The sequence below is a fragment of the Equus quagga genome, chromosome 9 (genome assembly GCF_021613505.1).
Source record: "Equus quagga isolate Etosha38 chromosome 9, UCLA_HA_Equagga_1.0, whole genome shotgun sequence".
Lineage (NCBI taxonomy): Eukaryota > Metazoa > Chordata > Mammalia > Perissodactyla > Equidae > Equus > Equus quagga.
Genome location: NC_060275.1, coordinates 93,694,992 through 93,715,953, shown reverse-complemented (window position 1 = coordinate 93,715,953; position 20,962 = coordinate 93,694,992). Strand labels below are relative to the sequence as shown.

At 38.0% G+C, this 20,962-nt stretch overlaps 2 protein-coding genes and 1 long non-coding RNA gene across 5 annotated transcripts; 1 reads left to right on the top strand and 2 right to left on the bottom strand.

The window, feature by feature from the left end:
* Positions 1–7,886, bottom strand: RAD1 (RAD1 checkpoint DNA exonuclease). Of its 3 annotated transcripts, none has more exons than XM_046670909.1 (6): positions 7,690–7,883; positions 6,940–7,204; positions 5,849–5,957; positions 4,193–4,451; positions 2,223–2,321; positions 1–1,883 (listed from the first exon to the last, which is right to left on the bottom strand). In XM_046670909.1, the coding sequence occupies exons 2-6, from the start codon at positions 7,132–7,134 to the stop codon at positions 1,700–1,702; spliced, it is 846 nt and encodes a 281-aa protein (XP_046526865.1). In that variant the 5' UTR covers positions 7,135–7,204; positions 7,690–7,883; the 3' UTR covers positions 1–1,699. The 3 variants fall into 3 exon arrangements, with proteins under 3 accessions (XP_046526865.1, XP_046526866.1, XP_046526867.1); XM_046670910.1 differs by having other exon boundaries at positions 6,940–7,180; XM_046670911.1 differs by having other exon boundaries at positions 1,796–1,883; positions 2,185–2,321; positions 7,690–7,886.
* A 90-nt stretch (positions 7,887–7,976) lies between these two features.
* Positions 7,977–17,726, top strand: BRIX1 (biogenesis of ribosomes BRX1). Its single transcript, XM_046672464.1, has 10 exons — positions 7,977–8,159; positions 11,386–11,497; positions 12,615–12,658; positions 14,757–14,827; positions 15,110–15,159; positions 15,260–15,333; positions 15,496–15,546; positions 15,686–15,787; positions 17,047–17,175; positions 17,406–17,726. Exons 1-10 carry the CDS (start codon positions 8,001–8,003, stop codon positions 17,673–17,675), a joined length of 1,062 nt encoding a protein of 353 aa, XP_046528420.1. The 5' UTR covers positions 7,977–8,000; the 3' UTR covers positions 17,676–17,726.
* LOC124245190 (uncharacterized) lies at positions 17,182–20,777 on the bottom strand. The gene is made up of 3 exons (XR_006890214.1): positions 20,557–20,777; positions 18,079–18,151; positions 17,182–17,433 (listed from the first exon to the last, which is right to left on the bottom strand). It is a non-coding gene; the product is annotated as an uncharacterized LOC124245190 (long non-coding RNA).
* Between the last annotated feature and the right edge of the window lie 185 nt (positions 20,778–20,962).

Genomic DNA, 20,962 nt, shown 5'->3' with positions numbered 1-20,962 from the left:
CGAACCAGCGAACCCTGGGCCGCCAAGAAGCTGAACGTGCGAACTTAACCGCTGCGCCACCGGGCCGGCCCCTGCACTGTTAAATTTAAAGGAAAACAGTAGTCCTTGAAATGTTGACTGGTTAAATAGTTTCAGAATTACGTTTTAGATCTGTTCTGTTCTTTGTGTTTAAACAAAATATTTTTGGAGATTTAGTAGATCCATTCATTTCCTTCTTGAACATATACCGTACTTTACAAAACTCCAACTTACTTCGTACCAGCTGGCATCCTGAGATTGCTGGGGAGACCTATGAGTTATCAGGTACTCACCCTGGCCAGATACCCAGAATTGCACAAGGGCCTATGACTAGCACCTGCCGCTGTTCTGGGGGAGCATTTCTCTGAAGTGCTTGGCTGCAATAACCCCCAAACCAATTTCCTCTGATGCTATGTGGCCTATTTTAAGGCAGGGCGGTCCAAATACACCTGCAAATTTTGGTGACTATCATTCAACGGTTCTCAACTATCAATAGTACGGGGGTGCTTTTATTTGGTGGAGGGGGTGGTCACAATGATTGGCATTAGTGGTTAAGGGCCAGGGGGCTAAATGAATCCTGCAATGGGCTGGCAGTTTCTTCCCATGAAGAACTGTCCCACTCACAAGGCCCAAAGTGCCTGCCTACCTAGAGACACTGAGCTATTGCTACCTCATACAGAAACTTCATTTAAGTTAGATTTTTTTCCTACTGAAAAATAAGACAATTTTAGTATTACACTTTATTCAATATCTACATGCCACAAAAATTATTTCATTGGAAATTACCCAAGAAAGTGCAAAATCACTTAATAACTGGTTTTCTACACCTTGGTTTGGTTGAGAAACTCTTAAAGGCAAAGAGATGGTATCCAACAAGTACTTACTGCACTCAACAGTTTTGAGAACAAAAAGAAAATCTGTATCTCTGAAGACTACTTTATATCTTGTTCATAGTCTTCTTCAAAATGTATAATTTAAAAATAAATCATATAATTATTCAAACTTGTTTGGTGATGGCTAAACTTCAGAAGGTTTGTGAGGAAATGAGATGTAAAGCAATTACTTCAATGCAATTAAATGCTATTTTTAAAAAAGTATCCCTTAGAACAGTGGTTCTCAAACTTTAGCATGCATCAGAATTTCCTGGAGAGAAGCTTTTTAAACTCCTGATCTCTGGGCCACCTCAGAGCTTCTGACAAGTTCCCAGGTGACGCTCATGCTGCTGATCTGGCTACGACACTTGGAGAATTACTGCTTTAAGATGTAGTCTCCGGAATTCCAACAAATAAGCAATGACCATTTGCCTTTGCTTTTTCTAATAGTAAATAAATAATAGAACATCTCAGATATGGCTTCATCAAACTTTAAATTTTTAGACTCTTGAAATGTCCTACTTAAATAGAATAGAGCATATGATTTATTCATCTTGGCTTATGATGATTCCCATGCGTTCAAAAGACAGAACCACAGGATAGTCCAGTACTGGATAACCTATGACTACATGAAAACATTTACTTACAAAACACACAGCAACTAGTAGGCTACAGGGACCTTGCTTCCATCTCCACCACACTTCTTCCCTTTAGGAAATCCAGTAAGAAACAATGAAGTGGACTATACCCAGAATGAGAACATGACCTATCACAAATGTATCCAGAAATATCACAGTGAACTGTCATACTTAAGACTCAGATTCAGGAACTTCTTCGTCAGGGCAGCAGTAATATTCCACAAAACATATTTGCCCATCTTCATTTCTAATCATATATTGTAATGAGAGGAATCCTCGGTTATCTGTCCGAATAGATACCTTACAAGACAGGACTAATGCCTTTGTAGAGGGTTTCAGTAAAGAAATCTTGTATCTGTAGAAGAGGAAAAAAAAGCTGTTATTTGGACAACTTAAAGCAGTGCTCATACTCCAAGTAAAGAACGAAAATTAGCCAAGAACTACCAAGGAGCAAATATAAGAATAAAATCAACTACTTGTCCAATTTGCCAATCTTTTCTCTTCATTTTTAAAATTTAATTCACTATTAGAACCCCAAATCCCCAAGTAAACCCAGCAACCTACTGTGGATTTTTAAATGCTACATTTTCATCAAGAGATTCAAAGTTTTTTTTTTTAAAAAAATTATTTATTAGAAATTTGGTATTTAGCCTCACCTTCATCATCAGTGGCAACCTCTATATTAAGAACTGACCTGTTGACCTGAGTCTGATTACAATGAAATGATTCCATCAAATCAGAATCTTTGGGATAGTCAAGGTGGGAGCTTCCTGCATTTCCAAAAGTAGATAACCTACAGTAGAAAATGAGCAACTCATTTATTCATTTGTCCAACAATAAGCTGCTTTGGGATCCAAATAAAAAAAACTTTCCTAAGAAGCTCATTCTGCTGAATGAAACAGATATGTAAAAAATGTTGACAATACACTATAACAATTACCATAATAAAGATTCCCATAGGATGCTGGAGGAGTACCAGGGAACTAACAACTAATAAACAGCTTTGAAAAAAAATCAGTTGCAAAGGAATCCAGGAGTGTTTGCCTCAATTTCATTACCTTAATCCTATTCTGATACTGACCTTTCCTCATCCTTAAATCAGAACTATATAACAGAGGAGAGAGTTGAGGAGTGATGGAAGACCCCGATCTACATCAGCTACAAGCCTGGAGTCCTTTACTACCACAAGCAATTACGGCTTTTCTGTATCTTAGGCTGCTCTTCAGGCTGTTATATGGTTTTCCTTGCTTGGTAATATCAGCAGTTTGTGTGTCGACAGCTTACAAATGTTTATATGCTTACTTAATCTGCAAGAACTCATCGATCATTTGATATAGGGTTAGCACATTGATGAGTACTATATGAGCACAGTGAGAGAAGACTAGGTGCTGGTTTTCCTGAGGATTCATCTTTTCTCTTCTAACATGACCTCTTTCTCTGAGCCATCTCATCCATGTCCAGCCACCATGAGGGCTCCCAAACCTAAATTTCTAGTCTAGGCTTATCTCCTGAGCTCTCTAGCCATACATCCAACTGCTCCCCAGCATCACAGGCACCTCAAATTTTACTCAGAAAAATTTACTCTCAGTTCCCGACCACCAAATCATTTCCCATACTGAGATGAAACATACCATGATCCATCTAGTTACCCATGCTGAGAAAGATCATTTAAATGAGCATCCTCTGAAATACTCTGTTAAAATGCCCAGAATTTTAATTCATATCACTGCCTAAGTAGGGTTCCACTGGGTTCCATTTTGGTTAACATTTTAACCAATCCTGAGCCAAATTTTTAACTGCCTAATGCTATGAGAAGGGCCTGCAGTTCTTCTAAAGTAGATATATAGAGAACAACTTATACCTCTTCCATATGTATTTAGCTCATTTACTCTTTAATCTTCTGAAATATTTCAAAAGAGAATATTTAAATCCTCTCTCCAAACTGATTCTAATCTTGAAAAGACTTGCCACCTCATAACTTGGTGGGTCAGAATATCAGGAGCAGATTGATGGTTTTTGACATTGGATTCCTGCCAAAAATTGCCCTCTCTTAGGAAGCTTACCATGACCAATTCTCCCTAAGTACTCATCTACTGGTTCCTTAAGTATTTATATATACTATTTTGGTACTTAAGTGCATGCAATTTTGTTCTTTCTATGCTGTTTCACATATCTCCTCTTCACCTTGATTTTAAGCTATTCCTGTTGTGCTTAATAAGGTAGCTATGCACATAGCAGGTGACCAATAGATACTAGTGAATGGACTGTGTATAGAAAACATCTAACTTTCTTTTCCATCCTGTACTAACCTGAAAGGAAAGAAAAAGAGATGTACCATATAATACAAACACCTTTTCCAAAAGTTTAAGCCCAGTTTTCCTCAGGACGTAACTTGATCTAAGCAGTAAGCAATACAACAATGCAAAGACCACTAGTTTCTGAATTAGGAGTTGCGCTACTCATCTAGAAACAACACTACCTAATGATGAAGCTTTAGTGAGCTAATCTTCCTGGGTCTTAAGCTTCCTGATCTGTAAAAGTATGCGGTAAGAGTAAAAGCTCTCTAAAGTTCTGGAAATTCTCAGAAGCTGGATAATAAAAGTTCTGCATCCTAAGCAGAGGTGGAAGTAGAACATTCACCATCACTGCGCTGTGTTCAAGTACCTGAAATAAGGCTTGTCAGGAGACATGGTGATCTGCAGGACCTCACTCGTCATATCCAATTCGGAAAACGCTTCACGGAGCCCCTCTGACTGCAGAATAACTTTATTAACAACATTAGTGCTGCAGAAATCAAAATCCAGAGTTTCCTCGGGCTCCTGAGTATTGATTTTACAGACTGTCACCACTCCTCCTTCTTCCAGAAACAGCATCAAAGGGTAACCATACCCTTGGTAACACATCCGAAGTGCAGTTAAAGTCCCTGCAATAGAAACAAATCACACTCTGGGCTTAGCTTTACAGCTCTGGGGTCAGCTTCTCCTCAACTGATACAGAAAACTCCGCAAGAATACTTTATTCTGCCCAATTTCTAGCATATAGGTATGTATCTCCTTATAAGAAGGGATTACTTCTTCCGTGATGTCAACTGTGTGTAGATAATTCCAAAAATAACTGCAAGAAAATTGGGAACCAGAACAAGATGTAATCTAACTCTTTGAAATCACTTTCCATTTTGCCAAGAACACCTCAGAAATAGCTTATGGATTTTATATATATACAGTTTCAGGATGGAGAATCTACATGGACCATTACTGCAAGTAATGGAATTGTTGCAGAACAGGCCATGCTATTTCTGGAAGGTTCACTTTGTGCAACAGTGGAGTGCTTTGACATTGTACTATAATGTCAGTATGTTCACTATGATAAAGACCCTTCTAACCTCTTCCATTGGAAGATATTCTTTACATTTCCTCAAATTTTAAGATCAAATTAGGAGAAAAAGAGAGGGTGATTAATGGTGGTGTGGGTTTTGACACTGCAAACCACTAGAGAGGAGGAGGAATATGACAGGTTAGTCTAGCTCCTTTCCCTTACTGGATGGAGAGCCACAGCGAGGAATGGGGGAAAGAAGATGCTCTTATGAAAAACCACCTGGGGAACACAGCATTAGAAAATGTAAAATTAATAATAATGGAATTGTCAGTACAAAATTAAAACATATTTTCTAGAGAACAACAACTGAATTTTCCCTAGCTAATTTGCACATTTCTTTCCTATGAAATAAAACCATTCTTCTGGGGGTTCCTTGTAGTTTTATTTTTGTATCAATAGCAACTGAATTCACTATTCTAAAAAACATTCCTATTCCCTAAACAAATAAAAAATATATATATTTTAAAGGAAAACATTTAGGAAACTAGTCATAACTTACAAACAGGGCATAAAGAAAAAAAGGAAACAAATTTTGAACACAGTAAACCATAAGTCAGGAGAATTGGTTTCAATTTTTCTCTGCCACTAACTGTAATTCTGGACAAGTTAGGAAAAAGAAGCAATTAAAACTTATTTCACAATATTAAAGATACTTAAGACATGTTCAAAGTCTTCTTTTGGTCAGTTCAAATTTAAAATCCCAAAAGCTTTGTAAATTAAAAGATGAATGTAAATATTTTTGCGAACATGGGAAGAATGATAAGCACACTTTCTATTTTATTGTGAAAATTCAGAATCCATGATTGTGAACAATGAAAAATGAATTGGCAATTAATTTTCTAAAGAAATGTTTATATTACTTATATTCTAATAACTTTTTCTGTATTTTTCTGACCATTCTGTATAATGCTTTTACGTCATTATAATGATAACAAAATGGTTCACCTGGCATAGGACTTGATCCAAAAATAGACAAACAGTCTAAAAGAACAGTTAAATTAATTCGAAAAGTAACAGACTCTTCCTGAACTGTAAACTCTTGAAATATTCCAGCCTGTGAAAAAAAGTAAAGATGAAAACGTAATTATGTATATCAAAGAATGAAAACTCACATAAGGTTCTAGATTTCATTTTATATGTTTAAAAAATAACAATATTGTGCTGACCCCATGAAAATCATTTCTGAATACCAATCAAAACATCATAAGCTTTTTCCGTTATTATCCATTAGAATATGTACTCCTAGTCAATAGTTAAATGTGCAACAGTGATTTAGGTCCCATGGAAAACTTTATGAGGGGTCCTTCATCTAGCTTCTTGGATCTATACTATCTCTCACATGAGTCTCCCTCGTCTCCTTTTTGTGCCCATCAGGATGGCTAAGGTCACTTGGAAAAATTGCCAAATAACCTGATAATGCGTGAGTGATATTAGTTTTCAATTTCTTTTAAGGACAGGAACCATGTCTTATTTATCCCTCTATACCTGAGGTCATACTGTGCACTTAAGTGTTCAAATAAATGCTAAATTAAATCTGAAATCCTATCTGAACCATACAAAATCTTACTTTGTAATAAAAGATTCTATTATAAACAATAAAAGAAAAAAGTATTTTTTTAATAATAGGGAGGTAGAGGTAAAGAGCATGTACTCTGGAAACAAATGTTCTGGGTTCTCTTCCCAGCTGTGAGACTGTTTGCAAATCATTTAATCTGTGCCTCAGTTTCCACATATGTAAAATGGGAATAATAACAGAACCTATCTTATAGGATTATTACTGAAGATGAAATGAGTTAAACATAGAAACACTCAGCAGAGCGCTTGCCCTACAGTTTAGCTTAATATATTTCAGACATTCTTATTAACCATTATCTCTAAAACAAGATGGGAAAAGAACTTGTTACCCGGAGGGAAAAAGATTCAAATAACAATACACTGTTCTCTAACTTAAATGATGTGTATTAAGACCTTAGGAATTCACTAAACTGGGTGAAGAATATCATATGTCACAGGCTTAAAGGCGCCTCCTTCCATACCTGAATAAAAGCATTTGCTTGCACACACTTTGCATTTTCCACTGTAACCTTGATTCCATTTTTAGTGGCGAAACAAGTGGCATGTTCCCGGAAATGAATAGCCTTCAAGACAGTGGAGAGATTCCTAACGTTGTCAAGGCTGGCCACTAAGCTGTAGTCATTCTCATCTTGGATCTGTTGGGTTAGGAGGGGCATCGTCCACGGCACATTCGGCCCCAAGGGATGCTCCTGGTGCCAGCACCTGCTCCCGGGGATCACGAAACACCTGATGAGATTCGACAATAAAACTCCCCATCAGTGCTGGCGAGGCCCACGATCTCAACCCGCCCTGAGGCAAGTGGGAGAGGCCGGGGCGATGAACTCAGTCGACCAGGACAGAACCCCACTTCTGCCACTTTAACTGTCCCTGTAACTTTGGGAGAAGTTATTTATCTTTCTATCTTATCTATCTTACTAATGACAAGTTTCCTTGTCATTAGTAAGGGGACAGTAACACCTGAAAAGTTGCGAACAATTAAAATAGACACCTAACTCGGTAGTTCTCCTTGGGGCCAGTTTCGCCACGCAAAACGGGGGCTACGCATCCCCCCAAAGTCGGTTTTGAGCTGTCCGGCGCCCCCAATCGCGCCTCTAACACAATACGCGATCGGAGGCGCGCCCCGGTCCCTCTGAGGATCCTCCAGGAGTCTCAGACAACTCCGCTCACCGGCCCGCCGCGGGGCAGCACGCTGACTGACGCCGAGACCCTACCTTTGCGGCGGAGTCCGGACGCCTGAAAGCCCTTCTCAGCCAGGTCACCGGGAAAGCGAGCTCCCGGGAAAACCAGGAGGAAGTGGAGCGGCTCCCGCCACTCTTTTCGGACGAACAAGCCACCTCGGCCACCGTCACCACAGAGCTCCCGAGGCCTAGAGAGCCGAGCGTACACTACCACAGAGACGGGAAAGAGGCACCATAGAGCTGAAGGAGGACCACAGAGCCGGCGCACGGTACCATAGAGATCGGAAAAGGGGAGCGAGCGGCTGAGCCGGAAGGAAGGCCGAGAGCGAAGGCGGCAAGGCAAGATGGCGGCGATCAAGAGGAAACGGCGTGGGGGCTTGGCGGTTCAGGCGAAGAAACCAAAAAGAAACGAAAAAGATGCTACGCCGACAGCTAAGCGGCGCGACATGGCAGAGGAGGCGGAGGAGGAAGAGAGAGACCGTATCCCAGGCCCCGTTTGCAAGGTAGAGAGGGCTACCACCGGGTGACACCTGCGGCCGCGGCTGCACGCGCCTTGCCTGGGGGTGCTTGCCTGACGACCGCTCTGCTGTTTTCATAGTTGCCCGGTGTTACGGGAGCTCGGTCTCAGTTCTCCTCTGGGTTAGATTGGCCACCACGTTTACGTCTAACCCTTGTGCACATGGCCGCCCTCTCGGAGGCGGCCGGCTGAACAACGGGGCCGACTTCAGAGCACTTACCTGGTTCACAGGGAAAGGACTTAACGGGGTCCTCAGTTCTAGTGTTCTGTCTTCTAGTTACTCCGTTATCATGTTTTTTTTAGAGGGCATTATTTTTCCTGAAGTTATTTCTCGCTATCGAGCATCTCTCTCCCAGTGATTGGTATTTTCATGTCCTGCCGTAGTCAGCTACTGTCAGGGCACCTGACCCTTGTTATGCGGTTCTTTAAAAAGTTGCTGTCCTTTTAACAGTGCCTTGATTTGTTTGATCAGGTCTTTAACTCAAGAGATAATGAAAGCTAGATTAGATAGCATGAGCTCTTTTTGTATTCAACAGACTTTTAACGTGCCGGGCACTATGTGAAGTTAGATTTTCTTTGGCTTTGGGATTGCAAAACTAGAACGTGACCCCTTCCTCCTGAGATGTCGGAGTTTAGAAGGAACTAAGAATTCACGTAAAAGTGAATGGTTTTTGTTCAAAAGAAGGTGAACACAAGTTATTGTACCTAACTTTAATTCAGCTGAAAGCTCCTTAAGTAAAAGCTACATCGAATACTGTAGAGACAGGGATGGCCTTTGATTTATTAATTTCCGTGTCCCCCGCGCTTGGCATAATACTCTAGCACATAGGAAAAATCCATGACCCTGTGTGATGTGGTGGCAAGCACTAGGAAAGGAGTTAGCTCCGAGGAGTAAAGATAAGTTTAAATTCAAGCCCTGCTGTTAACTGACAGGCACATTTCGAGCTCTTTTCTCATCTGCAAATTAGGAGGAAGAAAATGTGATTTACTTTTTGTGAAGAATAAGCTGGACTTGTAGTAAACTTTCCATAAATGTTAGTGCTCTCGCTCTTCACTTAAGGAACTAGAAAGAAATATGTTAGTATTGTAGGGGAAGAAGACATTTCCTCTACCCGCTCTGGGTTCTTCTGGCCGGAGAAATGAATTAAATTCACGAGACCGAATAACAGGAGAAAATTAAACAAAGCTTTATAACGTGTGCACATGGGAGAGGCTCAGGCAACCTGAGCAACTCGCCAAAATGGCTGAAGTCAACACCTTAAATATCATCTTCAGCTAAAGACAAAGGAGGATGTTGGGGGTGGGGGGAGTCAGTTTCAGGAGGTTACCAGACAAGTACAGCAAACAAGAGTAAGATTATTATGCAGATTTGAGTCCTTGCTTTCCACATTGATGAGAGTTTCTAGAGATATGGTCATCCCTCCTTCCTGGTATAGAGAGGGAGATACCTTTACAGACGAAGATTTCCTTTACAATGTAAATGTCTCTTAACAAAGGGTCAGTAAATTCTACTTTTCAGAGTTTCTTTCCTGTCTGCAGTTTTTTAAACGTAACCAGCCCCAAATAATCCTCATGCTGAAGAGACATATCTTGGGGTGGCCAATTCCAATCCCCCACAGTCTCTATGGTCTTAGTCATAATATGAGAAATTCAATGGAAGTGTAGAAGATAAGATCATTTTTACCTGAAGGTAATCAGGTAAGGGATCATGAATAATTTAGCCTTGGAACTGGATCTCAAAGGAAGGGCAGGATTTCGATATTCAAAAATGAGAGAGAACAAGACCAGGGAGAGGGGAAAAAACTGATCAGATGTGTTGAAGTGGAAGAAATGCTGAAAATCTGAAAAATAGAGCCAGGTTGGCTAAAGTGTAGGGTTGATTTGGGCAATAGTGAGGTAAAAACATAAATGTATTTTAGAATCCAATGTCAAAGTTATGTCACTTTGGAGTTTGTTTAGAAAATCCTAGGAGGTTAAGGATGTGATTGGAGCAGTGGTTTAAAAAGGTTAAGCTGGTGCTAGTCTTGCCATAACTATTGGAGGAGCTCCTGTCTGGGAAGACTAGCCATTTAGGAGATTTAAGATTATAAGGATCTGAATGAGGGCACTGTGAATAAGAAAGGATTAAGAGTTATTGCAAAGACAAATTGACAGATTTAGTAGTGTTTATGATATGGGAGAATAAGGGCAAATGGAATGTTCAACGCCTAGGGGACTGAAATGAGGGGTGGCATCATCAGAAAAACCAATAGGAAATTTACTGGATTTAAGGTTTAGTATTCTAGAGTTGGATTTGAAGTATTGAGTCAAATACTTGGATTATTAGTGCTCCAGAGAGTTCCTTACCTTTCTGTAGAGTTGACAGTCGAAGCTATGAGAATGATTATGAGAACTCTGTCCTGAAGAGGACAGAAACAAAAGAAGGCTAAGAAAGAATCTTTAGAGTCAAGAGGAGGAATTGGAGACATGGAAGAAGAAAAACCAAAAAGAAGGAAGTCAGGGAGAGCATTTCTGGGTGGCAGCTGTGGCCAGTGAATGCTGCTGAGAGATTGAATTAAAGGGGTCAGGATTCTTTGCCTTGCTACCTGGAGGCTTTTTATGAATATTATTCTGTCTCTCTATTTACCTTATATATAAGGAGTTAAATTTTCCATTGGCAGTGTTATTTCATTAGAACTAAGTGCTATCTTTAGCTTGCTGCTGCTTTAGATAAGGAATCTAAGTTTTGTCTATAACGTAAGACAAAATGGGGACTTGTAAAGGTTTCCTTTCTTGCTTCATCACATGGTGTTTTGCCACTTATGGCCTATGTGACAGACATGTTGTGGTTGTCTAAGGATTTCATGCTATTCATGCCTCCCTGCCTTTATTGATTTGCTTCTTTGTTGACCATCTTCCCACATAAGAACAGTGCCTGGCTCCTGGTAGGAACTTAGTAAGTAGTGAATTAATATTAAAGTGCTCTTGTGCAAGGAATATTGAACGAGGAGTCCATTCTGATTTCAAGAGTGGAAAGATTCTGTGTATAGTGAAACATCTCAGTTCCCTGAATTACACATACAGGGAGAGAGGTGGAGTTATGGCTATAGTCTTGATAAACTAGAGGATGGTAGGGTATTTAAAAAGCTGGATACTTTTAAAACTATCTTTAAAAGAACAAGATAGGTTCAGTGTGAGATTTTAAAATCTTTTAACATTTTCTTTTTCTTTAGGGCAAGTGGAAAAATAAGGAGCGGATTCTCATCTTTTCTTCCAGAGGAATAAATTTCAGGACAAGACATTTAATGCAAGACTTGAGAATGCTGATGCCTCATTCTAAAGCAGGTGCCTTTGTATCATATACTTTAAACATTTACTTTTATAAACTTACCTATTTATATATTTCCACTTCAAATCACACTTCATTTGTTCAACCTTGTCAGGTAAAGAACCACAATGCCTCAGAAGTTTATCTTTTCAGTGCCAAGATTTTTCCAATTAACATTTTGTTAGAAATTCTTTGCAAAATTCATTAAAATTCTCTTCACTTCTTTAAACAGATATCATAATATTATCAAAACATTTCTTGAAGGTCCAGGAATGCCTTCATTATAATGCTCTCGGAGGTCATGAGCTGGTTTGTCTTTCTAAATGATTCAGGACTGCCTTCTATTGCTTTCTGCATCTTTTTAAAAAACTGTTCTTATTAAAAAATTAATGGACCTGGAGTATGATTTGAAGGACCTTTAAGTTGGGCTCAGCCTACTTCTAAAGGCCAAGCTGTTCTTTTTAGGAATGGGGTGTCTTGCGGGCGAGTGAAGAACATCTAGTTTTTAGGGTGGAACTGAGGCATTGCTGTCATGCAGCTGTTTTTGTGCCTGTATTGGGAGGTGCTTTTGGTTTTAATTCTAGGTAATCCCTTAGTTCTTTAGACTAGTGTTTCTCAAACTGGGGTCTGCTGTTAATATCTTTAGATTTCTGAAACTAATAAGAGAAATCTGAATTTATATAAGTTTTTTCTATGATAATGTAAAACTAGTTTTTTATCTGTTTTCTTTGGCAACTATGATTCAAAATTTTAAGAAATATTCTTCCATTCAAATTTTATTTTTTTCAATGAGTGTTCCTTAAACTGGAGTCCTAGAACATAGCCCTTGGTTTGTGACAATGTTTCCATTTTTGAAAGGAATTCATGGAATACAGAAAGTCTGAGAAACACTGCTTAGATCACAGTATATAATTCTTGAGGACTGTTTTTTAATCACTCATTTTTACACTTATAAAGAAGATTTTTAAAGAGGTCATGTGTTTTCAGATCTAATCATTTTGAAATTAATAAAATCTTATTTAAACTGAAGATTATAAAAACACTTAGAATAATTTTCTAGAAAGCTTGTGTGATTGGATTGAAGTAGCTTTGAAATCTTTTATTTACTTGCTTTTTCTTTTTTTCTTTTTATAGATACTAAAATGGATCGTAAAGATAAGTTATTTGTGATTAACGAGGTAATTTCAGAAAGTAATAAAAGTGAAATATTCTAGGAACACTGTTATTTAGAAACAATATTTTGGAACACTAAAGATAGTTCATATAAAAAATAGGTTGGGGGGCTGGCCCCGTGGCCGAGCGGTTAGGTTCGCGCGCTCCGCTGCAGGCAGCCCAGTGTTTCATTGGTTCGAATCCTGGGTGCGGACATGGCACTGCTCATCAGACCACGCTGAGGCAGCATCCCACATGCCACAACTAGAAGAACCCACAACAAAGAATATACAACTATGTACCGGGGGGCTTTGGGGAGAAAAAGGGGAAAAAATAAAATCTTTAAAAAAAAAAAAAAATAGGTCAGTTATTCAATGACTTCTAAATTGTTTAGTAAAAGATACTTATAAAAGTGTTAACTTCAATAATCTGCCTTCTAAATTTATATAGTACTCACTGTCTATATCTCATAGTTTAGTGCTTCAGTATATATTATTTCATGATCATTCTTATATTTGTCTCAACAAGCATATTGAAATTTCCTGAGGACAAGGATTATATTTCATTCTTTTTTTTCTCATTATGTCTAGTACAGTACTAAATTCATAGTAGGTACTCATAAAAAACTATCATATATAAAACAACGTTAAAACACCTATTAAATATTCCCAAAAAGCCACATTGTAAAAATATTTTGCCAGTATTAAAAGTGATGTATGTGGTGTTTGCTCTTAAGGTATTACAAACTAGGAATAGGTTAAATTTTCAAAGTATTGTTGAAGATAGTAAACTTACATCTTAAAGTAAATTTTTAAAAACTTAGAATTGTTTTAAGATAATTCTCTTTAGCTATATATGAAAAGTTTCTTTTATTCATTTAGCACAAATTTTTGAACTTCAGCTATATGATGGCATTATTCTGCATGCTGTGGAAACCATGTTTAACAAAACAACGCCCCGTTATCATGGAGTTTACGTTTTAATGGGGGAGACAGGCCATAAACAAGTATTGTAATTTCAAGTGAAGGTAGGAGAAATAAAACAGGGTATGGGTTTCCAGCAACTGAGGCTCAACTGGAAAACAACCAACTTAGTGTTGTGTTTATTCTAAGACAAGTGAGAAATAAAACATTGTATCTAAGAATCTTTTAAGTTATTAGGTTTAAAGTCTCAAGTAGTTTAGAGTTTGTGGACACTATATTAGATAGTTTATGAATGTTACAACAATTCAAGACTTCATTCCTGTATTGCTTTTGCATATTTCTCAAGTGTGACTTTGTAAACTTTCAAGATGCTGAAGTTTAATTCAGCTTGAAATAAGTTTTGTATTCTTCTGCCTTTCATCAGTCCCTTAGTGATTTTATAGAAGCAAGTCACAGAAGTGATAATACAGATGAGAAAGAAAAGACTTAAATTTCTTAAGGTTGAAATCAAAAAGCATGGGGCTGGCACAGTGGTTAAGTTTGCACGTTCTGCTTCTCGGCGGCCCGGGTTTGCCGGTTCAGATCCCGGGTGCAGACATGGCACCGCTTGGCAAGCCATGCTGTGGTAGGCATCCCACATATAAAGTAGAGGAAGATGGGCACAGATGTTAGCTCAGGGCCAGGCTTCCTCAGCAAAAAGAGGAGGACTGGCAGTAGTTAGCTCGGAGCTAATCTTCCTCAGAAAGAAAAGCTGAGGAGTTAAAAATCATGCCTATTACTAAAGGATGGCTTTGGTTCTCTAAGGACTATATTTTCTTAAGATTGGTGAGGCTAATTGTAGAGTACTGTTTCCCTAGGGCGTTTGTTGTTGGCCTTGTAATTTGTAGTTTGTGCATGGGACTGTAGTCAGAAGAAGAGGCTCCCAGTAATGAGAAGTGAGGCCAGTTACTTTAAAATGCTAGGCCAAAAAGAATCCTTGCTTCTACCAAAGAGCTGGGCAGAACATCTACTTTACCTTGGGCAGAATACCTAAGAGGACCTTGAAGCATTTTTTTCTGTGAATAAATAAATTTATTTAGATTTAGACCTTTGTAGCTTATTAACCTGCTTAAGTATTTTTGGCAAAATCTAGATATTAATTGCATATTGTTATAGTCATTTTTGTTCACTATTTTGTTTTTCTATACTTTGCCCCATTTAGGTTTGTGAAATGAAAAACTGCAATAAATGTATTTATTTTGAAGCTAAGAAGAAACAGGATCTCTATATGTGGTAAGAGAATGTATTAATTAAGACTTGGTGGAACTTGTTTTTTAAAATGGATTTATTCTTTGTACTTCTTAAGTTATAGGCTCCTTTCAGTCTTCATGTAAAAAGATGGGGCCAGGGAATGAAGCAAACTCATTTGAGTTCACAAAAGTTGAAACCTTTAAAGAAAATTAAATATATGACTATTACGAGCATATAATGGTGTCTTTTAAACTGAAAAGGTAGTAAGCATTTACGACATTCTAAGTTCTAATTAGTTGAGAAAGCTTCCTTCATATTTTTCAGGCTGTCAAATTCACCTCATGGACCATCTGCTAAATTCCTTGTCCAAAATAGTAAGTTGGCTCGATTTAAAATTTTTTATGAGAAAATTGAAGTAATCTTTTGGGATAATTGTGCCAGTTATAATTATTTTTGTTGTTATACTTTTCCTAGTTCATACCCTAGCTGAACTGAAGATGACTGGAAACTGTCTGAGAGGTTCTCGACCCCTTTTGTCCTTTGACCCTGTAAGTTTCTCATTTAGTGTGTGAGATCTAACTTTCTTACTCTGCGTGGTGGTTTTTTAATGGATATAGTTATATAATTCAATTTAGTTAACATTAAAAACAACAAGCACAATTTTAGACAAAACAGTCGCTGTTGTTAATATGTTCACTTTATTTTTATAGGCTTTTGATGAATTACCACATTATGCTTTGTTAAAAGAACTCTTAATTCAGGTAAATATCTTTTCTGGAAAGTATTTTTAGTAATATGTTATAAATGGGTGTCTTCCTTTGGACTTTTTGTTAACTTAGCTACCTAAAACACATGATAGGCCATAGAATAAGGAACTAACATGTCTTTTTTTTAAACCAGATCTTTAGTACACCACGGTATCATCCCAAAAGCCAACCATTTGTGGACCATGTGTTTACTTTCGCCATTTTGGATAATAGGATATGGTTTCGGAACTTTCAGGTTAGCTTTAATTAATTTTTGATTATGCTTTGAAATAAATTAGGACACAGCATTTATAGACACAGAATAGTAACTCCTTTTGTTTTAAATATCTTTCTTTTCCCCACAGAGTAGCAGCAAATAACTACTGTCTCATATCTTGAGTGATCTCTACCTACTTCTTTTCATGGCTATCAGTTGATAATGCAGTGTGAGTTTTCTAACAAGTCACTATATATTCAGTAAAACATAAGGTTCTCTCCCAAGGGGTTAGAATCTCTTGGTGGCGAGGGGAGGTTAAGACTTAGAAAAACATAACCCCTGTAGAAGGCATTCAGTGAGAACTATTAGGTGAGTCATACAGTGACTCATTCAGGAGGAGAGATGATTCTGGAAATCTTGAAGCAGAAGTTTGGCAGAATAATAAGTCTGCACAAAAGTGGAGAGGTGGAAGAGAACAGCAAGATAAAATTTCAGACAGCATATGAAGTAAACTGGGCTCCTTTCTGTGTTATTTTGGGTACCTGGCAATGTGACTTAAATATAACCTCCTTCTTAACCTCTGAGGACAGATATACCTGAATCAACAGGTTATTTGTAGTTCAGAAGTGCCACAATCAGTACCTATTCAAAAATTAATTTGGCCATGTATCCTTTTATATACCTTTTAAATTTGAATTAGATTTACGAAAACAATTTAGGGGTTAATTTAAATTTTTAAAGGATCCCTGTAGGGTGCTTTAATACAATTTGTTATAGTGGTCGAAGTTTAAAAAATTCATTTAACCACAGCTTTTCAAGAATATTTGCATTGTGAGAAACAGGATATGGACTAAATTGGATTTACTCAATTTTATTTTTTTTGCTGAGGAAGATTCTCCCTGAGCTAATATCTGTTGCCAGTCTTCCTCTTTTTTGTATATAAGCTGCCACCACTTTTTGTATATAAGCATGACCACTGACGACTAGCGGTGTAGGTCCTCTCCTGGAAACCAACCCCAGGCCAGAGTATGTTGAACTTAACCACTAGGCCATCAAGGCTCGCCCCAAAATTATTCAATTTTAAAAGAACACACTGAAAATATTTATATTTTCCTATGACAACTACCTGTAACTAGTAATATATTTCAGAAAATATTGATGATTTGATGCTTGCCAAGTTTCACTTCCACCTTAATTTTATTATCAGTTCTTTTAGGCACATTTGTAATGAAGTTATAGCCAGTATACCTTTCAGGAATAGTATATCCAAACCAAAATGAATTGTTTTTTTATTAAAGATCATAGAAGAAGATGCTGCTCTTGTAGAAATAGGACCTCGTTTTGTCTTAAATCTCATAAAGATTTTCCAGGGAAGTTTTGGAGGACCAACTTTATATGAAAATCCTCACTACCAGTCACCAAACATGGTAAGCTGTTTTTGTTGTTCAGTGGTCCTCAACGTCCCAGAGTTCTGGCCCAAATGTCAAGTAATTATTGTTCTGTTAACTGTGAAACTGAATTTGGTTTTGCTGCATACAGTCTTGTAAATTAACTGTTTTTTAAATGACACAGGGAGAAGGGAAATAGCATTCATAAGTGAATATCATTGCCATATATAGTCTTTATTTTTATTTCAAAAACATCTGTTTGTTTCTAGCATCGGCGTATCATAAGATCCATCACAGCTGCAAAATACAAAGAGAAACAGCAAGTGAAAGATGTGCAGAAGCTGAGAAAGAAAGAACCAAAGACTATTCTTCCACATGATCCCACTGCAGATGTTTTTGTTACACCAGCTGAGGAAAAACCAATAGAAATACAGTGGGTAAAACCAGAGCCAAAAGTTGATTTGAAAGCAAGAAAGAAAAGGATTTACAAAAGGCAAAGAAAAATGAAACAGAAGATGAACAGTGGAAATACAAAATGAATTAATGGATAATTTGTTTTCAGTTATTTTATATTTATTTTGTATTCCATGTGTAAATACTTTTATTATCCAGGACTGTCTTATTTTTAATTAGTGTGGCATTTAAAAGAAAGGAAAATTAAAATCTGTGGCTTCAGTGGTGTCTGTGTTTTTTCAAATATCACCAGAACTCATCAGTTAACTTCTGTCTGTCGTTTTAAAGCTTGTATGGTATTACTAAAAATGTAGCACATTTAAAGTTTAGGCTTGCTCTCTCAGATTAAAATTTGGGGTTTAGCAAAACTGAAATTTAAACACGTGTATTGGGTCATTATTGTAAGACATAGCATCAGGCCCTTTGCTTGTAGAGCATAGTTTTGGATGGTAAAGTGCGGGTAGACTGGATGCAAGGAAAACATCTTACTCAAGTTTGGGTCTTTGAGTCACCAATTAATGAGGCCTCTCGGAAAAGCAAATCTCTGATCTTGTTGTCTCACCTGGAAAAAGAATACAGTAAAACTTCTTAGGTTTTGAGAATCAAATGAGTTAATACATGTGTTGAAAGCATTTTGTAGGTTATAAATTTAATTTAGAAACAGTGGGTATGAACTATTTATTAATAGTAAAAGGAAAAAAAGTGCGACAGTTGTTAGCACCAGAATATTTGAATTTCTCCCCTTATGAAAGAACTTTGAAGCAAAGAACACTGAGCTTAAGGTCCTGGGAGTGGATTAGTAACAGGGAAAGACAAGGTTCTGGGTGCCAGTGGCCTTGAACAGGTGGGTGGCTGCTGAGGAGATGGGCAGATAGATATGCCATACATGTTAGTAACTAATAAAATTGGATCATGGATGTGGTGATTTGTCACCATTTTATTTCACATTAATCATTTTCGAATGTCTTTGTCATATATATAACATGATTAACTGCACAGTATTCCACTCTATACCATAGCTGTATAATCGGTCCCTTAGTGTAGGGTATTTTCAGTTTTATCTTTTTCTGGTATAGGTGCTTACAGCAAATACTATGTAAATTACTTTGTACAACACTTGTGATTTCCTATAAGTGGAACTCAGGTCCAAAATTATTAACATTAAGATATTTTGATTGTTCCTCTAAATATTGTACCTCATTAGAGGTTACAGTGTTCATTTCCTTGTGCCCCTGTCAATGGTGAAATATGTCATTTTGATAGGAACAAAAATGAGTACTGTTGGCTAGGTATTGGTTTTTCTTTTGTGACTGATGCTTTTGTGTGGTAGATGTCTTTTACTAATTTGAAAGGTTATTCTAGATGTCTTTCCTAGTTATCACTTGCCTTTTATGGCTTTATTTTAAACCTATATAGGCAGGATGAATATTATATTTCATTTTTTCCTTAGTTTTCTGCTAAGAAAGCCCTTCTTGAGTGTATAATTAGGCTACTTTATCTTGAAAGAGTCTAAATTAGGCTACTTACCTTGAAATCATCTACATTACGCAGGTAATTCAGGTCAGAGGTTCACTTGAAATACTTGTACGTGGCTGATGAAAGCCAAATTGGTTAAGCGGGGTGGGGGGAGCCATTATTTATTTGGGCAATTGAATATAACCTTGGACAAAAACAAGATAGCTGTATTCAGGATTTGTTTTTAAACACCCACATCTCAAGAGGTTAATTATAGGTTATAAACATAAACTGGATCAACAAGTTGTGAGTTTGAGTGAAGAACTAAACTTTTATACTTTTTGATGTGTGCGTAGAGTTTTAGTGGAATTTCCATTTAACAATTTTTGATTATCAGTTTCCATGTACAGACATTTTCCTATCCCAAATTACTTCCCTTTCGTAGTCATTTATATGGATACTTCATTTGAGAATTCCTCATTTCCCAAGTCCACGTTCATTTAGAAGTCCATCTGTTGAAAAGATGTTCTTTTAGACAAATTTATATCCAGTGTAATTGTCTATAAATTTCTGTACAATGTTACAGGCAAAAATAAATCCCTCTTCCCTCGGGAGGAAAAAGAGGCAAGTGACTTTCAGAGGTTGTAAGCAAAACCAGATGTAGTTGGGGGAAGAAAAACGTCCTTTTGTCACTTTTTGTCTGTCCTCCCCCATCCATTCTCAGATGGGGAATGGTCCCATTTTTTTCTGTACTCAAACTTCTCAGTCCCTATTCGTTACCAATTTACAAATGAACTAGGGCCAGATAGTATCTTCCTTCTTCGGAAAAAAGGCAGGTGTATGAATTTTGAGGAGCGGGGTGGTTGGACCATGGTGTGTGGAGAAACTTGATGAGGTTTAGAATGGGTTTGATTGTGCAGGGGGCAGGATATTAGGGAAGAGAGGGACAGCCTTCCTAAACTGAGTACTCGGACCCTGTACAATAGATGTTTGTCAGCAACGGAGCCAAACTTTCTCTCTTGAACCATACATGGTTGACAAATAGCACCTACACCTAACAACCGACGTATATAAACATTCCACATTACACTGAAATATATTGGTATATTGATGCATTTTAATGACAATTAGGATATGTTTTGATACCTTATCAAATTTGGTGGAACAGTTTTACAGATCTTCCATCCTGTATGTAATACAGTGTATCAGATCAAAAGAAAACTACTGGTTAAATATTATCCCTTAACTTCATTCTTAACCTAAACTAGTCTTAGAAATGTAGGATTAGAGGCCAGAAAGTTAGAATTAAAGTGTGCTGGATGAACGGGTCAGCACAGTTTCATCCACATTGGTGGTAAAACATTTAGTATGTTATTTTAAAATGTGTGTTCCCTCAAGTCGTTTCAGTTTAAGTCATCTTTACTGTTATTTCTCATGCATATTGGTCAAGACGAGCAATATTAGAGATCTCGTTAAGCGGCAGCTGAAGAGAATTGAAAAGAGTTTAAAAACCTGTTGTTCGGTCCAATCGCATCCTGCCTTTGGCTAGTTGGGGAGGCTCGAGCAAACCACTTCACTACTTCGAGCCTGCGTTGCCTCATCTGTAAAAACGGGGCTGGAATTGAGAAATTATCGTCAAAACCACAAGCTGTTTTCCACAGTCTTCTCTCATCAGACTCCTATCTCCGCCCTCATGTTGCCTGCCCAGCTCGTGCCACGCACACTGACGCCACTCTGTGTCCCTCACAATGACCCTCAAAGGGGCCCCGCCTCCCGCTGCCGTGGCCCCGCCTCCTCCCCGCCGAGGCCCCGCCTCCCGCCCGCCGCGGCCCCGCCTCCCTCCCGCCCGGCTTCTCCGGAACAGGCCCTCCCCTCGCCCATGCGGAGTCGCGGCCGCTGGCCCCGCCCCCTCCGCGCG